The sequence below is a fragment of the Grus americana genome, chromosome 5 (assembly GCF_028858705.1).
Source record: "Grus americana isolate bGruAme1 chromosome 5, bGruAme1.mat, whole genome shotgun sequence".
NCBI classification, from domain to species: Eukaryota; Metazoa; Chordata; class Aves; order Gruiformes; family Gruidae; genus Grus; species Grus americana.
Genome location: NC_072856.1, coordinates 53972545 through 53996625, shown reverse-complemented (window position 1 = coordinate 53996625; position 24081 = coordinate 53972545). Strand labels below are relative to the sequence as shown.

At 41.7% G+C, this 24081-nt stretch overlaps 1 protein-coding gene across 2 annotated transcripts; it reads left to right on the top strand.

The window, feature by feature from the left end:
• The first annotated feature begins 48 nt into the window (after positions 1–48).
• Positions 49–15704, top strand: DDX24 (DEAD-box helicase 24). 2 transcript variants are annotated; one of them, XR_008577426.1, is made up of 9 exons: positions 49–171; positions 538–1278; positions 4308–4685; positions 6344–6497; positions 6876–7391; positions 9306–9381; positions 9973–10161; positions 10252–10644; positions 12615–12694. XR_008577426.1 is itself a non-coding variant. In XM_054828071.1 (9 exons), the coding sequence occupies exons 2-9, from the start codon at positions 555–557 to the stop codon at positions 14745–14747; spliced, it is 2403 nt and encodes an 800-aa protein (XP_054684046.1). In that variant the 5' UTR covers positions 49–171; positions 538–554; the 3' UTR covers positions 14748–15704. The 2 variants fall into 2 exon arrangements, 1 of the variants encoding a protein (XP_054684046.1); XM_054828071.1 differs by lacking the exon at positions 10252–10644 and adding an exon at positions 14512–15704 and having other exon boundaries at positions 12615–12744.
• Positions 15705–24081: the final 8377 nt, after the last annotated feature.

Here is a 24081-nt window from a genome sequence, read left to right as displayed (position 1 = left end):
CGCCCCCTGGAAACGCGCTCGCGGGCGCCGCGGGCGCCGCTCAGTGACGTCACACCGTGATGGTGGCGCCCGCAAGAGCACGCGGCGGGCGGCGGCCTTAGCGGTGGCGGCTGTTGGTGTCGGGCAGAGCCCCGCGGCCGGTCTCTGTCGGTCCTGCGGCTGCACAGCGCGGTAAGCGCCGCAGGGGGAGCTCGGGGAGCCCCTCGCCCCGGGGCTGTGGGCCGGTGGGGGCCCTCGGGACCTCCCGCGGGTCCCGGCAGGTGCCCGGCGGCAGTGGCTGGGCCGGGCCTTTGGCGGTGGTACCGGGGGTAGGCTGGGGCGGGAGCGCTTCGCGGCCTGCCGGGATTTATTCTGGCGGTTTTAGTATTATCCGCGGAGCTGTCCCAGGAGCGGGGCTGCAGGCCTGGCCTGCCGTACTTACATTTAAGGCGATTCCTCAAAATAAATGACTTAGGCTTTGCTTTCTCGAGTGTGTTTGTGTATCATCAGTGTAACCCTCATTCTTTTGATCTAATGCCCTGCTTTTTTACTCTCCAGTTTCTTTTTAGGTAAAAATGAAGACCAAAAAAAGAGGGAGATTTAATTCTTCCTTTAAATTAAAACAAAAAGGCATTGAAGTAATAGGAAAATGGAAAAGTGTGCAAATCGACCCCAATCTATTTGCTGATGAGGATTTTAAAGATATAGTATGCTTGGAGGAACTTACAGAGTACAAACTAGTAAGTTCTTCCAAAGTGGGGAAAGTAAAAGAGAAGAAGAGAAAGGCTGAGAGTATTTCAGAAGAAGGTAATGAGGATGAGGAAGCACCTGTCGTTCCTCCCAAAAAGAAAAAGAAAAGCAAAGATTTGAGAAGCAAAACAGATAAAAGCAATGATCCTACTGCAGTGGAAATGGATGTGCCAGTTGATAAAGAGGTAAAGTGTAACAAAGTAATTGAAGTGGCAAATTGTGAGGACCATGGACATGTGTCTGAGAGCACTTCAAGCACAAAAGATGCTCCAAAGAAAAAGAAGGTAGCTAAAAAGAAGTCTTCTCAAGCTCAGGAAACTCTTCCATCAGTACCCACTTCTAAAAAAGTTAAAAACTGGACAACAGAAGTTTTGTCTGCCTCAACTGATCACAAAGCTGATGTGTCTGCATGGAAAAACCTGTTTGTACCTGAACCAGTGCTGCAGGCCTTGAGCTACCTGGGGTTTAGTGCTCCAACTCCTATTCAAGCCTTAGCCTTGCCTTCTGCCATCCGGGATAATATGGATGTTCTTGGTGCTGCAGAAACAGGTACAAATCTGTTAAACTGGTTGTATATGCTGGGTGCTTCCCATCTCCTCTCTTTAAATGCAGCTCATTGTTACGAATTTTTATATGTAGCAGAAGCATTGATATGTAGGACAAGAGCTTATATCTTTTGCATATGCAATATATTAGTAATGATTCGTTGTGACATATTAAAACTTTTGTAACTTGCAAACACAGGAGATTGCATCTTTACAGTGTGCAAAGCTTTGAAGTCTCAATAAGTTTTTATGCTTTTGACAGAAGTCTCCTGTTTCTCCAGTTGTTTCCTATTTTGGGAACTGTAAGGTGATACATCACAAAGGGTGGAATTAATGAAACAAACAGAGTCATTTTCCCAACAGCTTAACTAACTTCTGTGGGTGTCCCCATGCCAAGGCAAAGCAGAGAACAAGGTTCCTTTTGATGGTGATTTAGTACTAGCTTGGAGCAGTAAATAAATACTAGGCACAGCGTTAGCCATTGTGAATATGGCCCTGGCCTTTATCTTAGCAAAACGGGCCCACCCTGTGCACTGTCTCTGGGCTTGGCCTGTAGGTTGTCACCAGCCCTTCTCACTGCTTATGCTTGAAGAATTACATTGATTCATTAACTGGAGAGGTACTGTCTCTTGTCCAGCTTGTGATCCACTCATGCCTTTGTCTTTGAGCGTTGTTAGCCTTCGTGAAATTTGTTGTAGTTTCTTTTTTTACTTAAAACAATGCTGTGAAGTCGCACAGCATTACTTTCTAACTTTTTTTGCTGCTCATACCTTTGAAGTTTTGTCTTCTTTAGCAGTGCAACATGTTTTTCTCCATAAAAACTAAAAATAGGAAGCACAATTGGAAGCCGTGTTGGTTTAAAGGCTTCCTTTGCATTCTTTTCATCTGTTCCAGTTGCCTTATCTCACTGCTTGTCTTGTAAAGCCATTTACTGCTCTCGAACATGAAGGTATAGTAACTAATAAGATATGCAGTCATTTGCATTTTTATTTTAATTAGAAGCTAGGCTGGTGCTATTAGCTTTAATAAGATTAGAAAACCCCGCAGGGAGTGTTTTTGAAAACAGAACTGAAAATTTAAATGGTGGTTTTATGCTGAAAAAAGTGCCATTTGGACAGTGCTGGAAAGCAAATCCCTCTCTAGCTGCAGAATGGAAAGCACGGTTGGTGGCAGGTTGTGTTGTTGCAGTCAATTTTGTATAACCCTGAGGTATCAGGACTGTTTTGCGCATTTATTTTGTTCTTTCATGAAAGAAAACCAGGTTCTCTCCAGCGATGCCCAGTGGGTCATTGGTGTTCCTTTAGAAACTTGAGAGAAGATGTGGACAATTGTCTGTTAGGAAGTGCTGCAGCTGGGAGGGGCTCAAACTCTCCGGTTCTTTCTTCTACATCCTACAGCTTCCCTTAGCATTGTGCCTGAGGGAGGAAAGTGACAGGTGAAAGAACGATTTGTCTTCCCTTTTTTGGTAGTAACATAGGGGAGAATGGCAAGATTTTGATATGGCAGTGGAGATCAGATGTGGGGAATGTCAAGGCTTGTTTTTGCAGTGGATCTAACCAGTTCTATTCATTACCATGTAGAACTGGTGAAGTTTTTGGTTAAGGAACCAAATTTTATCTCTAAAATCTTACAATCTAAAACTGTTTAAAGGAGCGTGAATTAGCTTGAGCTGTAGTATCTGGGGATACCAGTGCTTTTCTCCTGGTTTTGCAGGCCTGGCTATGGTGTGTGATTTTTGTGTTGTGAAGATAATGTGCCCTGTGAGGTGATTATTTGTTTAATTTGTGGGTGAATGTAGTGCCTGCAAAATAGTCCTGATTATCACAGCCATAATCTAGCTGGGTGCAGTACTGACATTTGCACCAGCCAAATTGCATTACATTTAATTCAAGATCAGCCATGTTCTTCACCTTAAAAACAGATTCTTTGGTAATACAAAATCTTACTGTATAAGTGCTCTGCAAATGTAGATTATAAACATTTTCTGCTTCAAGTGCAGAAGTCAGAAGAGACCTTCCAGACGTGCAGAAAGGTGGGGAACTGGATTGCAGCAGTATTGGTCAGGATACTGACAGCTTAGCTGTTTATTAACTAATATTAAGGTTTTCCCCTAAATAGGCAAAATTCTGTGTTGCTGAATTTGGCAAACCATTACATGTTTTGTGATTTGGACAAACAGTGCTCAAGGAACTGAGATGAGATTTCCAGAGGACTGCTTCCCAGCAGTGGCCTGGTACAGGAATGGTAATAGTGTCATGCCCTGGATGCTGCTTTTGTAGTCAATGAACCGATGTTTATGGGAACCTTAACCAGGGTGGATGTGCTACAAGGCTTCTCCTAACACCTCTGTTAGTGACAGTTCAGAAAGGAACATGTGGCAGGGATGTGACTTGCGGTTTGGTACAGTGAACGCTTGAAATTAAAGTTAGGTGAGTGTTTTTGTATTTGACAGCCTCCTTTTCTCCAAAGTGGATCATCTGTTTTAAATTTATGCGCTTTGATTATAAAAATGTGAGCTGGTGATAGATCAGGAAATTAGATGGAGTATATCATAGGACAGTTTCTTAGAAAGCCGTAAACACAGTACTGCAAATTGAAGATGGAAGTGAATCCTCAAGTACATTCCAGTTTGTCCTTGGCCTCATTTGCTATTCCTTTATTTGGAGAACATTGATCAGAACTGTCAATTAGGGCATGGTATTCTCCTTACGGGCATACAGTTCTTTAAAAATATCTTGGCTGCAACTGCAGCTTTAAAAAAACACTTTCAGAACAAATGAATCTGCCTGACCTGCTAGAGATTGGAAAAATACCTGTTCCCCAGGAATTACGCTATTGATGACCTCAAGGAGATGTTTAAAGGGAATAGGAGAAAAGATGCTATTGCTGCAAGTTTCTGGTCTTCTAAAGATAAAGAGTTTGTGTCTGTTACAACTGTTTGTTTTAAGAACAGTGTGTGATTAGCTGTTGCTTTTCTCATCTTTTCAAATAAATGACTTGTCGTCTGTGTTATTCTTCTTGTTTGTTTTTTAGGAAGCGGCAAAACACTTGCATTTGCAATTCCAATGATTCACTCTGTGCTGCAGTGGCAAAAATCAAATAGCTCAACAACCAGAAATGACAGTGTTTCTAAAGAGTCCCATCAGCATCATGATGAAACAAGATGGGAAGATGAGGATGAAGCAGAAAAACTAATCCATCAGCAGGTTGAAGATAGTGGAGATGAAGATGATGTATCTTTCACAACAGGCTGTGTGAAGGTGCTGGAAAATTTTGAATTTGATTGTGATGACGAGACACATACTGTTAGCTCCCATAAAAAGAGACCTCTTTTAGGACTGGTCCTTACTCCCACCAGAGAATTAGCTGTACAAGTAAAACACCACATTGATGCAGTTGCAAAGTTTACAGGTATGTAGACCCCACGGGCCACGTCCCACGTTATGCTGAGTTTGGATCTTGGTATTGGTGTTGAGCCAGAATGTGTGCCACAGTTGCTTCTGCATCATAAAATTGGGGTGGATTTTGAAGGGCTAGGGTTCGTAGTCACTGATATTTGAGAAATGCTTTAAGATTCTTCGATGAGATGCAAGTGGAAGCAAACAGTTCATGTGAGATATTTTGCTTTAAAGTGTTTCTTCCTTCAAATAGGTACTGACTCACCCTTTAGCAACATAGAATCAGTACTAGATAACCAGCCACAGCTAACTTTATCATAGTTTTGGATGATGTAGGTTATAGATAAAAAATAATTTCATTATATATAAAAAATATATTTAAAATATATTTAATAATTTACTTTTTTGACAGATATGTCAATACATATAGTTTTTTATATATATATATAAAATTATCTATGAAAAAAAGAAATCATGGCCATAAAATTTAAGGGTAGAAGACATTGCTGGATTGTCTGATTTACCTTCTACAGCAGTCAGGCCACAGCACATTGCTGGGTAACGTGCTTGATGAAAGTAATTCAGTCCCTTTCTCTTCCAAACCAGAGGTCAGCACATCTATTAAGTGAATGAGTGAGGATGTGTTCAAGATGGGGAGAATTGGGAAACAACTCCCCACTTCTCCAGTAGTAGTAATTGTTTATTTATTGAAGAGGATATGTAGTGCAGTGAACTGCTCTTAAGTACATCTTCCTTTTGTGTCTATACGTCCTGCTGTGCTCATCAGTCTACAGCTGATTACAAGGCTAATTTTAACTGCTAGCCGGAAATAATCAATTTATGTAAGTACAGTTCTGTTAGGAGCAGTGCTATTTATGTGTAAAAATCTGCTGCCCAAGTGATGTATAGTTGCTGTAGCAGGAGAGAAAATATGTTTTGATGTGGGCTTTCTTTGTGGTCTCAAACTCACTTTGAAAAAAATCCCTACCTGGAAGCACAGGGTCCTACAAGTAGTAGGAAGAGAGATCTGCGGTAGGTTGGATACTCAAAGAATCTTGCACAGTTTGTCATGGGCCAGTGTGTTCTTTGAAGAAGTAGGGTGAAATAAGCCACATGTGGAGTCTGTCCTTCCAAAGCTAAAGTCCTTTTAGTGCCTGAGCAAATTGCTTAAAGGTAACTTAGGGTCTCTGCACTACTCTGCAGTCCAGAGAATCATTAATTGGGCAGGAGCATTCTTGTTAGGATTATTACATAGCAAATGAGCAGTTATTAGCAAGACAAACATTTCTCAGTCTTATTCTTGGAGGGGCATGGGGTTATTTATAACAGGGACGTGTTTGTTCACGCAGATACAATTGACAAAGCATGAGATTCTTAAGTAGGGGTAAACAAAGCTAACAGCTATGGAGGACATAGGTGATTCTATTGGAAGACAAGTGCACTAAAAGAAAGGCTACTTTATTTTTGGCATCTAACTATAATGAGGATTTTTCCGTAAAATTGAGGGGATTGCTGCATGTTCACTGTTATATAAAACCCCTGAAGTTTCCTGACCAAAATGCTTGCTGAAAGTTGCAGTATAGACTTCTAAAAATACTTCTTTGAATGTATGTATGTAAAGGCATGCACTGATAAATTAGTGAGATAAAAAGTATTATTTATATGTTCTAGGCATTAAGACTGCAATTCTGGTTGGAGGCATGGCTGCACAGAAGCAAGAACGTGTACTGAATCGAAAGCCAGAAATTGTAATTGCAACCCCAGGCCGTCTGTGGGAGTTAGTTAAAGAGAGACACCCACATCTTTCAAATCTTCGGCAGCTCAGGTAAAGGTGCCACTAACTAGTGAATACTGAATTGAGCGTCACTGCATACTGATGATGTTTACTGATTAAGTAATTGCAACTATGTAAGATCACTTATTTCTTTGCCAGAGTGTGTTATTGAAATGCACAGAGGTTATATTAATGGAAGGAAATGTCAAGTATAGCCAGTAGCAAACCCCTTGTTTTTCCTTTAGAAACCTGATTTTTCAAAAAGAAATGTGGAAGGCTGCTGTAGCTATCCCAGCATACCTGGTGTTCCTTTGGGTTTTACATGCAGAACTTCCATTATGTGTTTAGCAGGAAAAGTTCTTTTGAAGTGTATCAGATTTGTATTTATCTGGGCAAGTGTATTTTTACTGTGTTTTCTCTATTTGACAGGTGCCTTGTGATTGACGAAGCAGATCGAATGGTTGAGAAAGGTCACTTCTTAGAGCTGTCTCAGTTGCTGGAACTCTTAAATGATTCACAGTATAACCCTCAACGACAGACTTTTGTTTTTTCTGCAACTTTGACTTTAGTCCATCAGACTCCCACAAGAGTTTTACAGAAAAAGCATGCTAAAAAGATGGACAAGAAGACCAAACTAGAATTGTTAATGGAAAAAGTAGGAATAAAGGGCAAACCCAAAGTGATAGACTTAACAAGGAAAGAGGCTACTGTTGAGACTCTGACAGAAACCAGAATCCACTGTAATACAAATGAGAAGGACTATTATCTCTATTACTTTCTTCTCCAGTATCCAGGAAGAACCATGGTCTTTGCAAACAGTATAGACTGTGTAAAACGCCTCAGTTCTCTCCTCACAATCTTAAATTGCGATCCTCTTCCTTTGCATGCCAACATGCACCAAAAGCAAAGGCTGAAAAACCTGGAAAGGTTTGCTGAGCGAGAGAGGTGAGTTGATTTTCTGCTTCCTGGTAGAAAAGAAATTGTGTAAAGAGTAGTGGGGAGAGGAAACAGCTCTGTTTGTTAGAGTAGGAGCAGGTTGGGGGAGTTAGCTGGGGATGTGAGTGCCTTGTTCATGTGGCGAGGTTATTAACGAGTAAGGATGAGGTTTCACAGGATGGTTCAGGTGATGAACTGGAGCAAGTTCAGTGGAAGACCACCAGGATGATCAAGAAGCACTTGCTTTGCAAGGGGAGAAGCTGAGGGCACTGGGTTTATATCATTGGGGAAAAAGACTGTGGGAACCTAATGGTAGCTGTCTGATACCTTAAAAGAAGGTTATCAAGAAGGTGGAGCCAGGCTCTTCACAGTGGTGTGTGGTAGGTGGATGAGGGATAACAGGTTCAAGTTGAAATGAGAGATTCAGGCTGAATGTAAGAAGGAGCTTTTCCTCTTTGAGGACAGTCAGGCATTGGAACAGGCTGCTCACTCTTGGATGTTTTTGAGGCTCAATTGGATAAAGCCCTGACCAACCTGGTCCAACCTTATAGGTAATCCTGCTTTGAGGAGGAGGTTGGACTGGAGACCTCCTGAGGTCCCTTGGAGCCTGAATTATCCTCTGGTCTGACAGCTCCTTGCTGCTGAAAGAGCTGTCACTTGCCCTGTTTTCAGCCATATGCTTTTATAACCATCCTGCACACCTCTCTGCCCCTGTGCCCTGGCTCTGCAGCTCATTTGATCCTTCTGTAAGTCAGTTCATCTCACTAAGCCATCAGAAAAATAACCACTTTTTGCTGGGTTAGGCTTTTGCGTGTTGAGTTAGATGAATTAGCTTCCTGACGGTCAAGGTATCCTAGAGTAATACAAGAGAAGGGACAGAGGTTGAATTGCCACGATAGATCTGCAGTATGCCTTGGCAAAATGTAGTATCGATAGCATTGGCCTAGGCCAGGCAGGGCATTTTCAGAGACTGCAGATTTTCAAGGCAAGAAGAAATCCATGAGACAGTCTATCATGTCTTCCTGCAGATTGCAGATCGTAGAATTTTCTCTGTTTATTTCGGCTTTGAACCTTGTAGCTATAGAGTATGCAGTCAGAAGCCATGAAATCTTAACAAATTTCCGTTACCTACAAGTAACTCGTTTCAGTTGCTGGGAGACTTTTTTTAAAACAAATTGTTCCATACCCTAGGGAGACTTTCATCTCTGTAGTAGACTTTATATAAAAGAATGACTTTTTTGAGTAGTTCTTCATTTCTGGGGGTAAGGAGAAATATTAATTGTCAGAACAGAATCCCTCCCCTTTATATTTCTAGGTTTTGATTTACTGAGAGAACTTATTTGAGTACAACTTGGTAGAAGATACTTCAGCCCCCAAAAGCTGTTAATTAAATCTATAATGTTAATAATGTCATTTTTTTCTCAACTGAAGAAACTTGTAATAACCTTTTTCTCCTGCCAAAAGATCAACTGTGTTGTTAATGGTACGGTCATATCAAGCTAAAGATATTTTTAAACCCAGGCTGGGCAGAGCACTGAGAAAAGTAATGAAAGGGAGCATACCCCCCTGCCAAGTGGTTGGATTAGGTCATTGAATAGCGATCTGTGCTAGTGTTCCTGTGAATTGGGAGAGAATAAAAGCATAGGAAAACAGGATCCAGCAAGGTAGTGAGTTTCTTTATTAGAAACAGAGTAGACCTGCTGAAGGTAACATTTGCATTAATTGCTGTTTCAAGACTGCCTCTGATGTAATATTGGGTATCGTTTTCTGTAAGGGCAAACAAATAGCATATTTCCAGCAGATGATATAGTACAAATCTGTTCCTTAAATTGCTGTGGTAGAATTCTAGCTCGCTGTATTATGTTCCATGGCAGATGGTTTACTCTTCGATTTTATGTTCATTAAATGTTATCACTTTCTCAGCTGTGTCCTCCTGACAACAGATGTTGCAGCTCGTGGTCTTGATATTCCCAATGTGCAGCACGTCATCCACTACCAGGTTAAATATTTTTAATGTTTTTGCTTTTACGGTTTTTTGTTTTGAAATAAGCTTTTGCCAATCCAAACCCTGAAGACTATAAAGCTGAGATTCTTGGTCCTGTATATAGTATAGTCCCAAGTATAGAGATTTAACTATTAATTTAACTGTCATGTAGTGCTCTGTATTTAAAGATCACATTGCTGCAGTGACTGACCGTGGTAGGTAGCACTTCATGAATGTGTGATTATATGTAAGAAATGACATAACGGATATGATTCTCCTTCCTTTTTGCTTAACTTTGATATCCAAAGTTGTCACATGACCCAGCCCTATAACTCTTATCTGAGGATGCATACAATTTTTGCAAATGTAATGGCAGAGGGTCAGAAGTTAGGAGATGCTCACAAAAGGTTATGCAAAGAAGAATACTGGACCAGAGAACAAAAAGTGTCTGCAGATATCATCTTTTACTTTACTTTCAGCTGTGTTTCATGCAACATACCATGTGTATGTAAAAACCAACGTTCTCTGGCAACCCCTTGGCCAAAGCATGACAGGCTGCTGCTAGCTTTCCATGGCCAGCTTCATGGGTTTTCTGAATATTTGCAGGTCCCTCGTACTTCTGAGTTGTATGTACACAGAAGCGGCAGAACGGCGCGAGCTGCCAACGAAGGCCTTAGCCTATTGCTGATAGGCCCTGATGACTTGATCAATTTTAGGAAAATTTATAAAACATTGGAGAAGAGTGAAGAGCTGCCATTTTTCCCAGTTGAAACCAAGTGCATGACTTCTATCAAGGTAAAGAAACAGCAATCTCTTTGCAGCCTGAGTAGTTCCTTGCTTACTTATATTACTGCCATTACCCATCATACTCTTTCCACGTTTCAGATGAAATTTACTCTTCAGGATGTGGATTTGAAAATGAAGTTAATCACATTTTATCTTTTTTTAAGAAATATTTGTGATTTCTCATCAATAACTGGCCCAAGAAAGATGTTCAAACATAAACATCACTTACATTTTTCTTGTATGTTGTTACGTACAGCTTCTTGTGACTCAATGCCCCAAAACAGTACAGAGAAGCGAGTATGTTTTGTGGCTGGGAGCTGGGATGGCACTGTTAACCCTCTTCTGTTAGGAACAGACTAGAGAACAGTAGCAGGTCCTGGGATCTTCAGTGGTCTTCATATGCCTCTTCTCAGTTGAAGGAATGAGTTCTCTGCTTTTCTAAAAGTTCCTATACTGTGAGGCCACAGCTGCCACTGAGCCTTGTCAAACCAGGTATGTTTCCTTTTTCTAGGTTATTGCCCATTTTAAGGAGAATTCAGTCATTCACCAACTCACAAGATAGACAATGGTTAGGATTTGCAAAACAATGTATTTTAGAAAGCATCTGGTCACCACAGAATTTCTGGCTATTGAGTAAGAGGCCATTTCATGTCTCAGCATTCTCTTACCAGTTTGGGTGACATCAGCCATGTCCCATTTGTACATATTTAAATGCTACATTTGAAAGGAATCCAGCTGGGGTTGGAGTGCCTGAATATTGCAGTCATTGAGAATGGGAGAAAAATGCAAGCAGTCAGGTAATGCAACAGATATTTTCCTTAAGGTATTGTGGTTCATGCTTATCCAGTTGGCTTGGAGTGAGCCCAGGGTCTACCTCAGTGGCAACAGGAGTATCCTCACCTTGCAAATAATGTCAGCAAGTTACAGAGCCCAGGCTTGCTACAGATGGGATATTTAGTGTGAATCTTTCAGATGATGCAGCTTTCTGAAAGAGAAAGAAAATTATAGAAATGCTTCCATAGACTCATTTTTCTCCTCTTGGTAGTAACAAAAAGAATTTGATGCATCTTTTTTTTTTTCCATCTTTCCCCCTCTCCTTTCCACCCACCAAATGTTTCTGGTTACCGAAAGAAATCTGTTGTTTTTAGAGTGTTTCTTCAGAGGTCCCTTCTGTGTTTCTTGATGAGTAGTTCTTGGCTCTTAGCATGCTCTGTCAATTAATGGGCAAATAAATATTGTTTCCACACTTAAATTTTCCTGTCACCGTCTCACGATCTTCACTCCTATCCATAACAGTGCTCCTTTCCCCAGAAAAGATGTCTTTGTAATCGTAATGCCAGGACTCCAGCCTCCTAGGCCCTTCACATGGTCAGGTCACATTTACACTTTGCCCTGGGCTTAATCGCAAAGTTGGGACTAATAGTGCTGCGGGTTCTTCACGTCTGTCCCTTCAGCACGCTTGTTCCCTGGATCTGCATGCCTTCATTCAAGTTCAGGAAAAGTCTGAAGGTATTTCACACTAGAGAGTAATAGAATTGATGAACCAGGGCAGAGGAGAGACCAAAAGAGGACTCAAGTTTTACTGAGATGGAAAAACTATTTGAAATTTCTGGTAATGATCTAAGGAGAAGTGACTGAGTTGTTTTATTAGTCAACTGCAAGTTTAATTTCCTCTCTCTATGTTTTAATTATCCAGCAGTTCTGGCTGGTGCTGTTACTGTGTAGCACCAGACTATTGCGTTGGGGTGGTCAGGGTGTCCTGCACAGGGTTGGTTTTGTGCAACTGCAGGCACATTCCAAACAGTAGAATTTGCTGTTGGGTTGATTATTATTTACTGTCAGTGCAGATTTTCTTTCCGTAATGAATTAGATATTTAAAACAGCTTGAACCAGCTGGAAGGCTGCAGGTCAGGTTAGGTTTGCTGGACATCTTTGTTCCACCTGTGTGCAGCTGGGAAGAAGGACAGGACATTTTGTCCTGTGCCTAAACAAGATCAGGTGCATTTCTGAAAACATAAGTAGCTGTTTACATATGGCCTACAGGAGCTTATTTCTTCAGAGTGGGATGAAGCTGCCCCTTATTGCTGAGACTAGGAACTTTAAGATCCAGCTGTACTATCTTTAATGTAACTTGGAAGTGATCATGATTTGTCCTTCATGTTTCTGAAGTGTCTGTAATGATTTTTTTTTTTTTTTTTTTAAAGAATGAGGAGTTAAAATTCAGGCATATGTAGTAGTCGAGGTGTTTTAGAAGTCAGATTCTATCACGGATCTGAAGAAGGAAAACACTTCAGCAAGTGATGACGTCTTTATTACGTGAGGCATCTGCTGGGACAGCAGTAGGGAACAAAAGTGTCTCTGCACCTCAGTTGTGTTGTAATGCATGCGTTCAAATACTGATTCTGCTAAAGTGCCCCACATTTAAACCTGATCATAATGTCTAAAATGTACTTTTGTTGCAGGAGCGGATGAATTTGGCACGGCAGATTGAGAAGGCAGAATTTTTCAACAGTCGGGCAAAGCAACACAACTCCTGGCTCCAGCAAGCTGCAGAGGCTCTTGAGATTGATCTTGATGATGACATGTTTATGGGCAAGTAGAATGCTTGTTTATGGGTATGCTCAGTTGGTCCCATAGCAGTGGTGTCCAGAAGAAGCCCCACCATGGCAGAGGAACTCTTAAAACCTGTGGGGCAGAAGGGGAAGGAAAGGAGTGTCATTGCTTAGTACATGGTACTGCTGGTACCTGGTGTTTTCAGGATGCTTGTGCAGTAGATAGTGATGGAGCTGAGGGAGTGAGGTGTGACAATTCTGGCAAGTTGCTGACAAGTCCACATGTCATAGGACGAGAACTGTTTAGCTTCTGGCAAACGTTTTAGGGTAATCTAATAGCCCAGTATGTCCTGCTTGGGTCTTGTCCCCTCTGTGTCAAAGAAAAAGCTGTTTCTCCACTTCTGTTTATCTCTCCCACCTCCCTGTAGTCAGGCAGCAGGACAGGAGCCTGACAGCTCTGTGTAGGAACACCCAGGAAACACTAGCAAACATCAGAAATTATCTGAGCCTTATGTAGGTTGAGTTGTGTGGGCTAAGTGGCCAATACTTATAGTCAAGTTGCTGAGGTTTTTGGTGGTGTGTTAGAAGGAAATAATTTCTTATATTTTTAAAATGAAATGTTCTGCAGGCTGTGCCTGAGAGAATGTGTAGGGCTGTGCAACTACAGGTGCCTATTAGTTCAATGCCATGAAGGTTTGCACTGCTTAGTGCACTGTAAAATGCCACGTTGTGTTCAAAGGCATGAAGGTATCATTTCCTACCAGTTCCTTGAAGGCATGCTGAATAGCGCTGCTGTCTGCATCACTCCAGCTTAAGCTGTCTGTAACCTGTTAGCTGCTAAATATGCAGATGCCTTGATTTTGAAGCATGTTCAGATTAATTTTTTTCTTTATTCATGGCTGAACTAGCTTGTTCTCAACCACTTTGCAAGCAAGCACTAATCATCTCTGTCCAAACTGTTCAGGAGCGCTCTCAGATAATTAGCACTCTGCTGTCTTGTTTTGACATAATCTGAGTATGCTGTGCTTTGAAATGAGTTTCAAAACAGCACATCCAGTCCAAGTTAGTTGTGGCTCTCGAGTGAAGCACTTTGTAATTGCCACCTAAAATCTTGCCAGATTCATGCTGTAAAATGTATTCATTCTCTGATTCTTCTGTAGCTTGTTGGAGACCCATTAAGATCTCAGCTATTCCTCCCATAAATAAAATGCCTCTTAAACTGTTAAAAAGGATTTACTAATGTCCTTTCATTTACATTACATTACAGCAACCTTGATTTCATTTATTTTCTCCAGTTCAGGCCTCTGGCCATATTAACTATCTCCAGTCTTTTCTATGCCCTTCTCCTATGTTATTAAATCTGAACACCTCATTGGTTTTTATGTATAAGGAGGAAAGGGCTTCCCATTTTACAGGTGCTGAAATGAGGCATGCATAAAGTAACAAAATACGCAGAAGTTTCTGCCTGAGCTAGGAGCCCTGGGTTAACATTTTATCTTCTGGGCCCCCTTTCCTTTTGTTCCTGAGTCTGTTCTGGGTTGAGAACCAACTGAATGATTTAGCAGAATGATACCTGGGCTATAGTTACTCAGCAGTCAGAATTCTTCTTGATCTTGTTGTCTTGTGGACAACCTGGGTGATCTGAAAGTGTCACAGATGACTGGAAGACTGTATGGGAGTTGAGTGACCTTGTGACAGAGAGAAAGATGAGATTAGCATCTGCCCCTAGTACTGCAAAAGTCTGGTGAAAGAGGCCAATGCAAGTTCTTCTCTTGTAATGTTCTGTATCTTTGATTTCTGCCCCAAGGAGGAAAAGCTAGTGAGCAAGAAGAAAGCCAGAAGCAAAAGATGCTGAAGGGGATGAAAAAACAACTAAAACATCTGTTGTCCCAGCCACTGTTTAAAGTCCTCATGAAAACCAAGTACCCAACACAGTCTGGAAAACTACTCCTGCCTCAGACATCAGTGGGTATTTCAGAATCTGCTCTGGGCACCGTGTCCAAACAACAAGCCAAGAAGAAGAAATCAATACAATTAAATTAGATAACTGAGCAAGATCACTCAGTGCAACGGAAGCAAGGACAATCCTTATCAAGGCTGGCAGTGCTTATGGAGGAACTCAGCTAGAAGACACGTAATATCAGAGGATGTTGCCTGTGTCTTGGTTGTGCGGGCACAAAGCAAAACATTGATTTAAAGGGCTCTGTTAACACGTGGTTAGTTACTGTTGAATCCTGTCTTGGATCTTGTTTTCTTACGTTCTTACTCATTTTTTTCTTACTCTGTATTAATAGATGTTAATTAGTTCTGCAATAGTTCTGTTTATTACTCCTTTTTATGAGATGGGTAAAATTCACTGTGGGCATACTCTAATGAGAAAACTTGATTTGAATTTTAGTGTCCTTAAAGGAAAGAGGAAGGTAGGCTGTATACAGTCTGAGTACAATCTGAGCTGGTGGTAATTGGAGGTTTGGCTTTTACTGTAGCCAATTCAGTGAGAAAGGCGGCAAATATAGGTAGTGTTACCAGCAGGTCTGTAATTCTGGCTGTGGAAATATCTCCCAATTTTCTTTCTCCTCTGATAGTATTTCTCTGTTCTGTTCTCCACTGGGTCTAATTCCCTTAGTCCTGTGTTAATGTGGTTTATAATGTGCAAAAAAAGTCAAGGTGGCAGTGGGCCAGGACTGACCTTGGGAGATGTGTAGAGTTTTGAGGAAGAAGTGTTGCTATTCAGTGTTTTATTAATTAATATTTGCAGTTAAGTCTGTATTTGAAAACATGTTAGAACCATGACCTTTGCTTTAATGGAAAAGATGATGATGTTGTGAAATGTCACTTTTGAAGAGTGCTTCCTGATAATTATGCTTTTAAATCATTTTAACCTGACCTGGGCAAATAATTTTTAAAACTATTTTCTAAAAATATGTCAGAAAAATATATTTTGATTTTTTTGTTAAATTATACCTGCTATGAAACCCAAAGCCTGTGTCTGTTTTCAATCACTTGAGATTTCTGAATTCCTTATAGTTGATGCCCTTTGCACTTAGCAGGCAAGGAGAGGGGGAAAAGCACCCAAAAGACACAGCAGTGGGATCTGTATTGGTGGGAGCACAGGGAACCTTCACCTGCCAGCTCTAGTTTGTGTCTCATACAGTATAGAACCAGTGTCACTGCTGTGATGGGAAGCATCAGTTTACTCAGCTAGTCAAATTGAAATTTGTGGAGTTGAGTGCCCTGTCCAACCACTTGCTGGTGATGTCAGAAAAGCAAGCTCTTTCTTCTCTTATCTATGTGCATAATTGAAGACCCTCTTACTCCCGCATCTCTGGAGGGCTTTTCTGTTGCTTCCTTGCATTACTGAAGAAGACCTGTGACAATTTAATCATAAGCGTAAGCTTTCCTTGCAATGCACTGTTTTCTCATGCCCTCTGGAGTAGAGGGGGAAGTTTTGGGGGGGAAGAGATGGTAAAGTTCTGTTTCCTCACCCATGTAAGAAGGCAACTCATCTTTGGAATTAATGTGACACCTAGAAAATAAAAACAAGAATTTAAAGAAAGTTTCCTGTAAGGAAAGCTGAAAAAAGGAACTGAGCAAAGGCAAACATGCCCTCATTCCTTTTCTGTGCCATTTTAATCACATTCTTAAATTCTGAAAAGGAAACTTGCATTGGTTTTGCATCCCTGATGGGACTGAAGAGCAAGTGGGCCTTTTCTGCATCTTGTGATGTATTTCTGCTTGCGATTCATCAGCAAAATCAAGGCTGGATCCTGACACAAGAGCTCTGTGTCTCCTCCCTTGTCTGAAAATCTGCATGAGGTAGGACAGTTTGGGCAATTTCTAATTCCACATGATCAAGAGAACTGAATTGGGGAACTGAGGGTATTATTATTTCCTCTCCATCATTGCTGTGAAGTTTTTCAGCTGCTTGTGTTTCACTGTGTTTAACAACCTAGTTCTCACACTCCCGCCCCTCTGTCTGGCCCTCAGCCCACTGTCTTGCTAAGTCTGCCCAAGGTGAAGCATGACACTTCTGCCCTCCTCCTCCTCGCCGCCTTCATGCTCGCCTGTGGCATGCTCTGCAGCTGGTTTTCTCCTGCAGCCTCTGATGTGCTCAGCATGAGCTCTCAATGCTGAATCTACTGATGCTGCACCCCCACAGGAGCTCAAGCTGAGCCTGGACCCTAAAAATATCTCAGTGTCTTAAAAAGAATACTTGTCTAGCACTCTGAAAGCTCTCTTGTGGCTGCCTGCTTTGCCTTGTCCTTATCTTACCAGGATACCCTGAATCCTCTACCTAGAGGAAAACCCTTATACTTGCTTTAGCTAATTTAAACAAACTATTGAACAGTAACTTGAAAATATTACCAATTATCTGCCCTACTCCAATGTGAACTAGGTTACTGCAGGAAGAGAGGACGGCAAAGGAGAATGTTTTCTCCAGCTCTGATCATTTACATGTGTATTACTGGTGCAAATTAGACAGGAAGAGTTTTACATCAAGTACATATGGGCAATTTAATTTTAGTATTTAATGAAATATGTAGTATTCAATGGTTTCTGTAATGCTCTACTGGCACAGCAGTTACTCTAAGGCTTCAAACAAGTAATCTTGTGTTTTGTGGCAGCTTATGTCTGCTAAAATACCCATTAGTGAAAGCACTGAAGTCTATTTAGGCTGTCACAGCGACTTATGAGTAGATTAATAAAAGCGTGAGTTCAGCAGAGTGTTGGTAGGGGCCAAGCTGGTACAGAGCAAGCAGTACTCCATAACAGAAAACTGAAACTGATAGCTTCTGAGCCTTCATTTTTATTTTGTGAATGCGTGGGACCAGTTGGCCTCATCCCTGCCGCAGAGTTCCTGGTCTGCCATACACCGTTCAAGAGAAGGAAGAGTCCCTGTAGTTTAAGACATCTGCTGAGGAGATAGTTTGGACAGGATCTCACATATTGGACAGGAAAGTTTCCTGACATTCCCCTAGCCTTTTCTTTCTCGCCTCCCCTGTATCGTTAATAAAACAGCAAGTTAGCAAAGCAGAAGCTGGAGTGCTGCCTTGCCATATGCCGGCAGCCCAGGCACAGGGCTAGCCATGTGGAATAGGGGAGGTAATTTGCACCTAACTGAGAAAGGGCTGGGTACCGGCACACTCGCTACAGGCAGTCTTGTGTATCCAGGTCCCTAAGCGGGAAAGAAGATAGGATCTGATAACCTCACCTCGTACTGCCTGACACCAGGAGGAAAATCTGGTAAGAAACACTGTGCTTTCTTGGGTGTTCAAACACCCACTGTTTTGTCCTGTGCTAGCAGGGCACGTTTTGGGCGCCTGAGCAATTCCAGATTGTTTGATGAATGGCTTGGTGAAGGAAGGAGCTCAGGAGACCATGAGTTGAGTGACTAGTAACAGACAGATAATGTAGCAAGCAGCAATGCGTTAGTAATATCCAATAGTCCTTGCAGAAAAGCAGGATGTTCTCAGAGGTCGTAAGACTGGGGAGAAGGGAGGCACCACACAGAAGGGCTCTCTTTTAGGAAATGGTCCTGATGCCTTTCACTCCCCAGTTCTGTTACTCAAGCAGATGTTATCTGATAGTTCTCTGGCCCATGTGAGATTTCCTATTCCGGCTTCCTTTTGTAAAAGGTACTTGAGGGTTTCAGTGTTTTCTCAAGTCAAAAGCTCCTCATGGGGTTGGCCTCACAGAGTGAATAAGAAAGAGGAAAATAACCTGTGACTCCTGAGTCAAGTTCATCAGCTTGGGGAAGCAAATGAACAGAGTTGCTACATTTGTTTGTCTTGGAGTTCAGCAGCTCTTGCTGTGAAGCTGGAAGAAACTGTAGCCTGTTTCCAGAGCAACCAACTTTAGGTGGTACAAATTGCCAAATTGCTGTAGGTGAGGGATGCAGTTACAGAAAACAGACCCAAATCCTGGGTTTGAAAAAAAGAGAAAGGGCACTGCAGAGTACATATGGGCTTTGGTACCATTGGGCTAATTAAAGGTCTGATGTTCTTTTATTATCGATGTAATTATATCAGTCTAATCAGTAGTGTGGATGCTTTACAGAAGTAGAATTTATTTTCCTTTCCTCATAGGAATACCTGCACCAGTATATGGATTTCTGCACACCAGCCACCCTAACAGGCTCCGACCCCAGGATCCCACTGATTAATGTAAAGTCTGAGTGAAGGTTTCCGGTTCCTCTTTTATCAGTTCTTGGGTTACAGCTCGAGCTGGGTGCCTCCAGAGAGGGACCCCTGCCCCACATCATGCCCCTCAGTTATACCTGTACGCCCACCACCTGATCCCCAAGTCCACTCACTTAATTCTGGTGGGTGGTCTCTTGATTTCTTATTGATTTTTCACTGTCGCTGGGCTGGCCTTCTTCTGAAGTTACCTCATTCTCTTGGAATTGTTTCCTCCATCCTCCTTCATTCCGCTCACATCTGCTGGATTCAGCTAGTTCTGCATTAGCAGCATTAGTTTTATCAAAAAGTTTCCTCTTGGTCAGCTCTTGCAGCCTGAGGCTTCAACTAGTTTAGCCACTAGTGCTAAGCTACTAATGCTAAATGAGGCTATTTGGAGAGAAGAATATAGTTAATCAAATTTCTTCCATAACAGTCCTCCCTTTGTCTTTTTTTCGGGCATCCCTGTCCATCTATAGTTGGTCTTGTATGAGGATTCGATACCCTTGTATAGATTTCATAAGCATATTCTGTAAACAATTCTGAATACAAGTAAAAACACAGCAGGCTATCAGAACCATAATAACCACAGGTAAAAGACTTTTTAGCAATGAACTAAATAGACTGCTAAACTATGGTGATAATCCTTATCCAGAGAACAAGTTTTGTAACCAGTCATTTTCAGGGGGGTTATATGCAGTTTGGGCTCCTCTGTGGGCATGTGTTTCTGCCTCAATCACCTTTTGATACATCTCGTGGGAACTGTTACTTATATAGATACAACACTGAGATCTAATTAATGCAACGTTCCTCCTTGAAATGGCAGGAGATAATCTGACCTATTTTAGAGGGGAAAGATTCTTGCTGCGTCTCCTTGCTGAGGGATTCAATGGCTATTCCTAGATCATTGATAGAGTCTTCAAATTCTAAAGCAACTTTTTCTGAGACCATTTGTAGTCTGATAGTGTATCAGCCTACACAAGCAATGGCTGGGCAGTCACTAATGGAATTACTCCTGAAATGGAACAGCCTATTAGTTTTCCCTCTGTTAGTGGATTTCTCCATGTGCTATCTAGTGAAGAATTTGTTCTTGAGTTTCAATGAGGGAAGTTTCTCTGAAGTTCCTAATTGTTCCCTGAGGTAATTTAGAAGTAATGTGTAAATATGGCACCCCACGGGCTATGTAACAACTGCCTGTCTATTTGGCCAATAGTATTTTATAAGCTTTTCAGCCACAGACAAAATAATGGCCTTGTAGGGCCCAAAATGGGGAGTAATATCTGCATGTTAGTACACTGGTATGTAAGATTAAAATCCCACATCTTCCCAATGGAAGGTCACAACCGTCTTTGTCCTCAGATACCTGAGTTCCATTTAGACTAAATTGTCCTTTACCTTTCTACCACCTGTAGATTGTTCTGGTGTCATATCGTGGGATGTTACTGCAATTATTCCTCTGTGGCCTGATGGTTTTCCCAACAACCTTTATAACAGTTATTAATGCACCACTCAGGATGGCATGGGCCACAATTATTGCAGGATAACCAAAGCCAAGTGTGCTGATGCCATCTCAAACCTTTCCCTCTTGGAACTGAGCCTGGAGTGATTGCCACTTTATGTGGATACACCAAATGGGACACTGTCCTTGATTTATGGTCTCTGATGGTCCACTTGGTCAAGCAGCGGGTGACTCCCTGGTCCAGGTTGCTCTAGAAGGAAAACAAAAACAACATGGTTCTGGGATTTCCTTCAGCCTTTGTAAGCTTGAACAGTCCCAGTCTCAATCTGCAAGGTAGGATTGATGGAGCCCTGCGGGTTCCACAGTAGTCTAACTGATATTCTCTGGGCAGTCATTTAACAGGAGTGGTGAATCCAGTTATCCTTTTCTGCAACCTTTACAACAGAGTAAGAAGTTAATAACACAGTATATGGAGCCTCCCATTTAGCATCCAACTTTGTTTTGCCAGAGTGGACTTTTATCATTGCTGCATCTCCAGACTGGATATCACATACTCGGATTCCAGCTGGTACTGTTTGAAACCATCTGGCTTGTGCCCTATTTTCTTGTAGATGTTTTTGTATACTCAGTACAAATTTGGCAACTCCTTCATCTCCACCTAAGAGGCAAGTCCTAGCAGTGGCAAAGGTCCCAGGTACAGCTAAGTGCCTGACAGACGCTATTTCTGCTTGTGATAACCCTAGAGGTTGACAAGGAGTATTTCTTATATCCCATAGTACTATTCCTAAAACTTCAGGCCATTTCAAACCTACCTGACTACAAGTTCGAGCAATTTTAGTTTTGAGAGTCTTATTTATTCTTTCCACCTGTCCTGAGGACTGTGGATGATATGGAACATGTAGTTGTCACTATATTCCTAAACTTACATATATATGGTTTAGTATTCTCGCTGAAAAGTGAGAACCCCAATCAGATTCTATGGTTTCAGGTATTTCATATCCGGGAATGATTTTCTGCAAGTGTGCTTTGACCACTCCCGCAGTATCAGCTTTCCTCATGGGAAAAGCTTCTATCCATCCTGAGAATTGATCCACGATTACCAGCAGAGGTTTAAATCTGCTCACAGGAGGCATGTCAGCATAATTAATTTGCAGTCTTTCGAATGGGAAGTATGCTCATGGCCATCCTCCAACCTCCTGTTTGGGTTTTGCATCGCAAAACTTCCAACATGTGGGACAAGAACTCACAATCCTTTTTACTGCCATATGTATTCCAGGGGCTGCCCACATTTTTTCAATCTGGTTAACAATTGCTGTCATCCCTCCATGTGTTTTATCATGAAACCACCTAGACGAAGTCATTAAATATTTTCTTGGTAAAATGGGTTTTCACCCAATAGTCCAAATTCCAGTTTCATCTTTCACTGTCTCCCAACTTTCCCATCGAGCCTGTTCTTCCTGAGTAATCTCCGCATATGTTTGGGCTGGATTATCGATCTCTGGCCAATCATCAGCAGAGGGAGTTGTTACAGCAGTACACTCATGTATAGGTTGGCAGGCAGCAGCTTCAGCTGCTTTATCTGCCAATTCATTATTTCTTTCAATTTTGCTGGATCCTTTGGTATGAGCTGGACAATGTGCTACAACACTTTTCCTTGGAAGCTTAATAGCTTTCAATACCACTCAGATTTCAGTTCCATTAGAAATATTTTTTCCCACTAAGGTAAGGAACCCTCATTCTTTCCATAGCATACCCATTGCATAACACACTCCAAAAGCATACTTAGAATCAGGATGAATAGTTACCCACTGATTATGTCCCCACCAGGCTGCTCTTGCTAATGCAGTTAATTCAGCCCCTTGGGCACTCACTGAGGGTTGTAGAGGTTCTCCTTCAAGTACCTCTAAGTTTCTCACCACTGCATAGCCTGTGTGTCATTTTTCATTCACATAGTATGAAGATCCATCGGTGAAAAGGTTAGATCTGAGTTCTCTAGAGGTTGATCCTGCAGATCTTCCCGTAGACGGCTGGACTGAAACACTACCTTAGCACAATCATGATGCAGCTCACCATCAGAGGGAACAGGCAGTAAAGTTGCTGGATTCAAAACTTTACATCTTTTCGAAGTAACATTATCTGCATTTAAAATCATTAATTCATAGCGATGTGCTTTTTGTGGGGACAATGCTTATGTAGCATGTTGCTTAAGAATCAGTGCTACTTTGTGTGGAACTTATATGGTTGTTGGGTGACCCAGGACTAATGGTCTACTTTTTTCTATGGTAGTCACTGCTGCTGCTATAGCTTTAACGCTGGAATTACTCCCTGTCACTACAGGATCCAGCTGAGTTGAGTAGTAAACCTCAGGGCGGCAGTGTGGACCTAGCTTTGGAGTAAGGACTCCGCTGGCTACTCCTTTGTTCTCACGCACAAATAGTTCAAAGGTAGTTCAAAGGGCTTGGAGTAATCCGGCAATCCCAGAGGCAATCCCCAATAGCCGGAGGAAGCTAAAGCTCCTTTTATAGTTTGGAAAGCCTTTTCTCTTTCTGGACCCCAACATAGAGACTCCATTTCATCTGCCTTGGTAGCTTCTGTCAACAGGTTACTTAACTCCCCTAGCCCCAGTATCCAGGGTCTTCAGTATCCTACTGCGGCTAAAAATCCTCACAGTTGTTTCATTGTTACTGGTCAAGGTATTTCTACAATAGCCTGGACCCATCCTGGGTCTACTAATCTTTGTCCTTCTTTTAATATAAATCCTAAAGATTTTACTTCCTGCTGACACAGCTGAAGCTTAGAAAGAGATGCACAGTGACCTTTTTCTGCTAAAGCAATACATAGACAAATAGTATCTGTCAAGCAATCTTCATATACCTTAGGGGCAAGTAACAAATCATCTACATATTGTACAAGTATAGAACCTCCAGGTAATAAAATATCTTCCAAGTCATCTTTAAGCAAATGGGAGAATATCGTAGGAGACCCAGTGAACCCTTGGGGCAAGCGGGTCCACATTAGTTGTTGGCTTTTCCACTTAAAGGCAGATACTGGCTGTCTTCTGCTATAGGAATACTAAAAAATGCAGCTGTTAAATCAGTATTTTGCCAAAGGTGGGAATTTGTAATAATATTGATGGGTCCCAAACCACCAGATGAGGTACAATCACATGTTGGTTTATTGCTCTGAGATCCTGTACAAACCACTATTCCGGGACTCCTTCTTCGTGTAACCTATTTTTGCTTACAGGTAAAATAGGGGTATTATGTGGGGAACTGCATTATCATAACTCCCCTTTTTTCAGATATTGGTTGATTTGTAGAAATTTTTTTGCTTCCCTGGGAATTTGATACTGCTTGATTGCTATGGGCTTTTCTCCCTTTGTTTTTATGGAGACCAGTTGTGCTGTCAATAAACTCACATCCATTTCAGAGGAGCTCCACAATTTTGAAGGTTCTTTAATAAGTTCAGGTGGAACCCCAGGAATTTTGTGCGAGTTTTCGGCTGATATCAGTTCTACCCTTTCTGGAGACAGACAGATCTGGGCATTTAGGGACTGTAAAAGGTCTCATCCCAACAAACACATAGGTGATTCTTCTGCAATCACAAATCTTCTCACACCCCCCTGGCCACATATCTGTAGCAACATTGGCTGGCTATGCAATTGTTCCTTTTTTCCCATGACGCTTTGAACCAATACTCTATCAGCTGAGAGTTGCCCCTTAGGCTTGAAATTCAAAAGTGA

Coding starts and splice junctions, on each gene's coding strand:
- DDX24 (XM_054828071.1), top strand. CDS start 555: ATGAAGACCAAAAAAAGAGGGAGATTTAATTCTTCCTTTAAATTAAAA. Junction 1,279..4,307: donor TCTTGGTGCTGCAGAAACAG/GTACAAATCTGT, acceptor TTTGTTTTTTAG/GAAGCGGCAAAACACTTGCA. Junction 6,498..6,875: donor TCAAATCTTCGGCAGCTCAG/GTAAAGGTGCCA, acceptor TCTATTTGACAG/GTGCCTTGTGATTGACGAAG.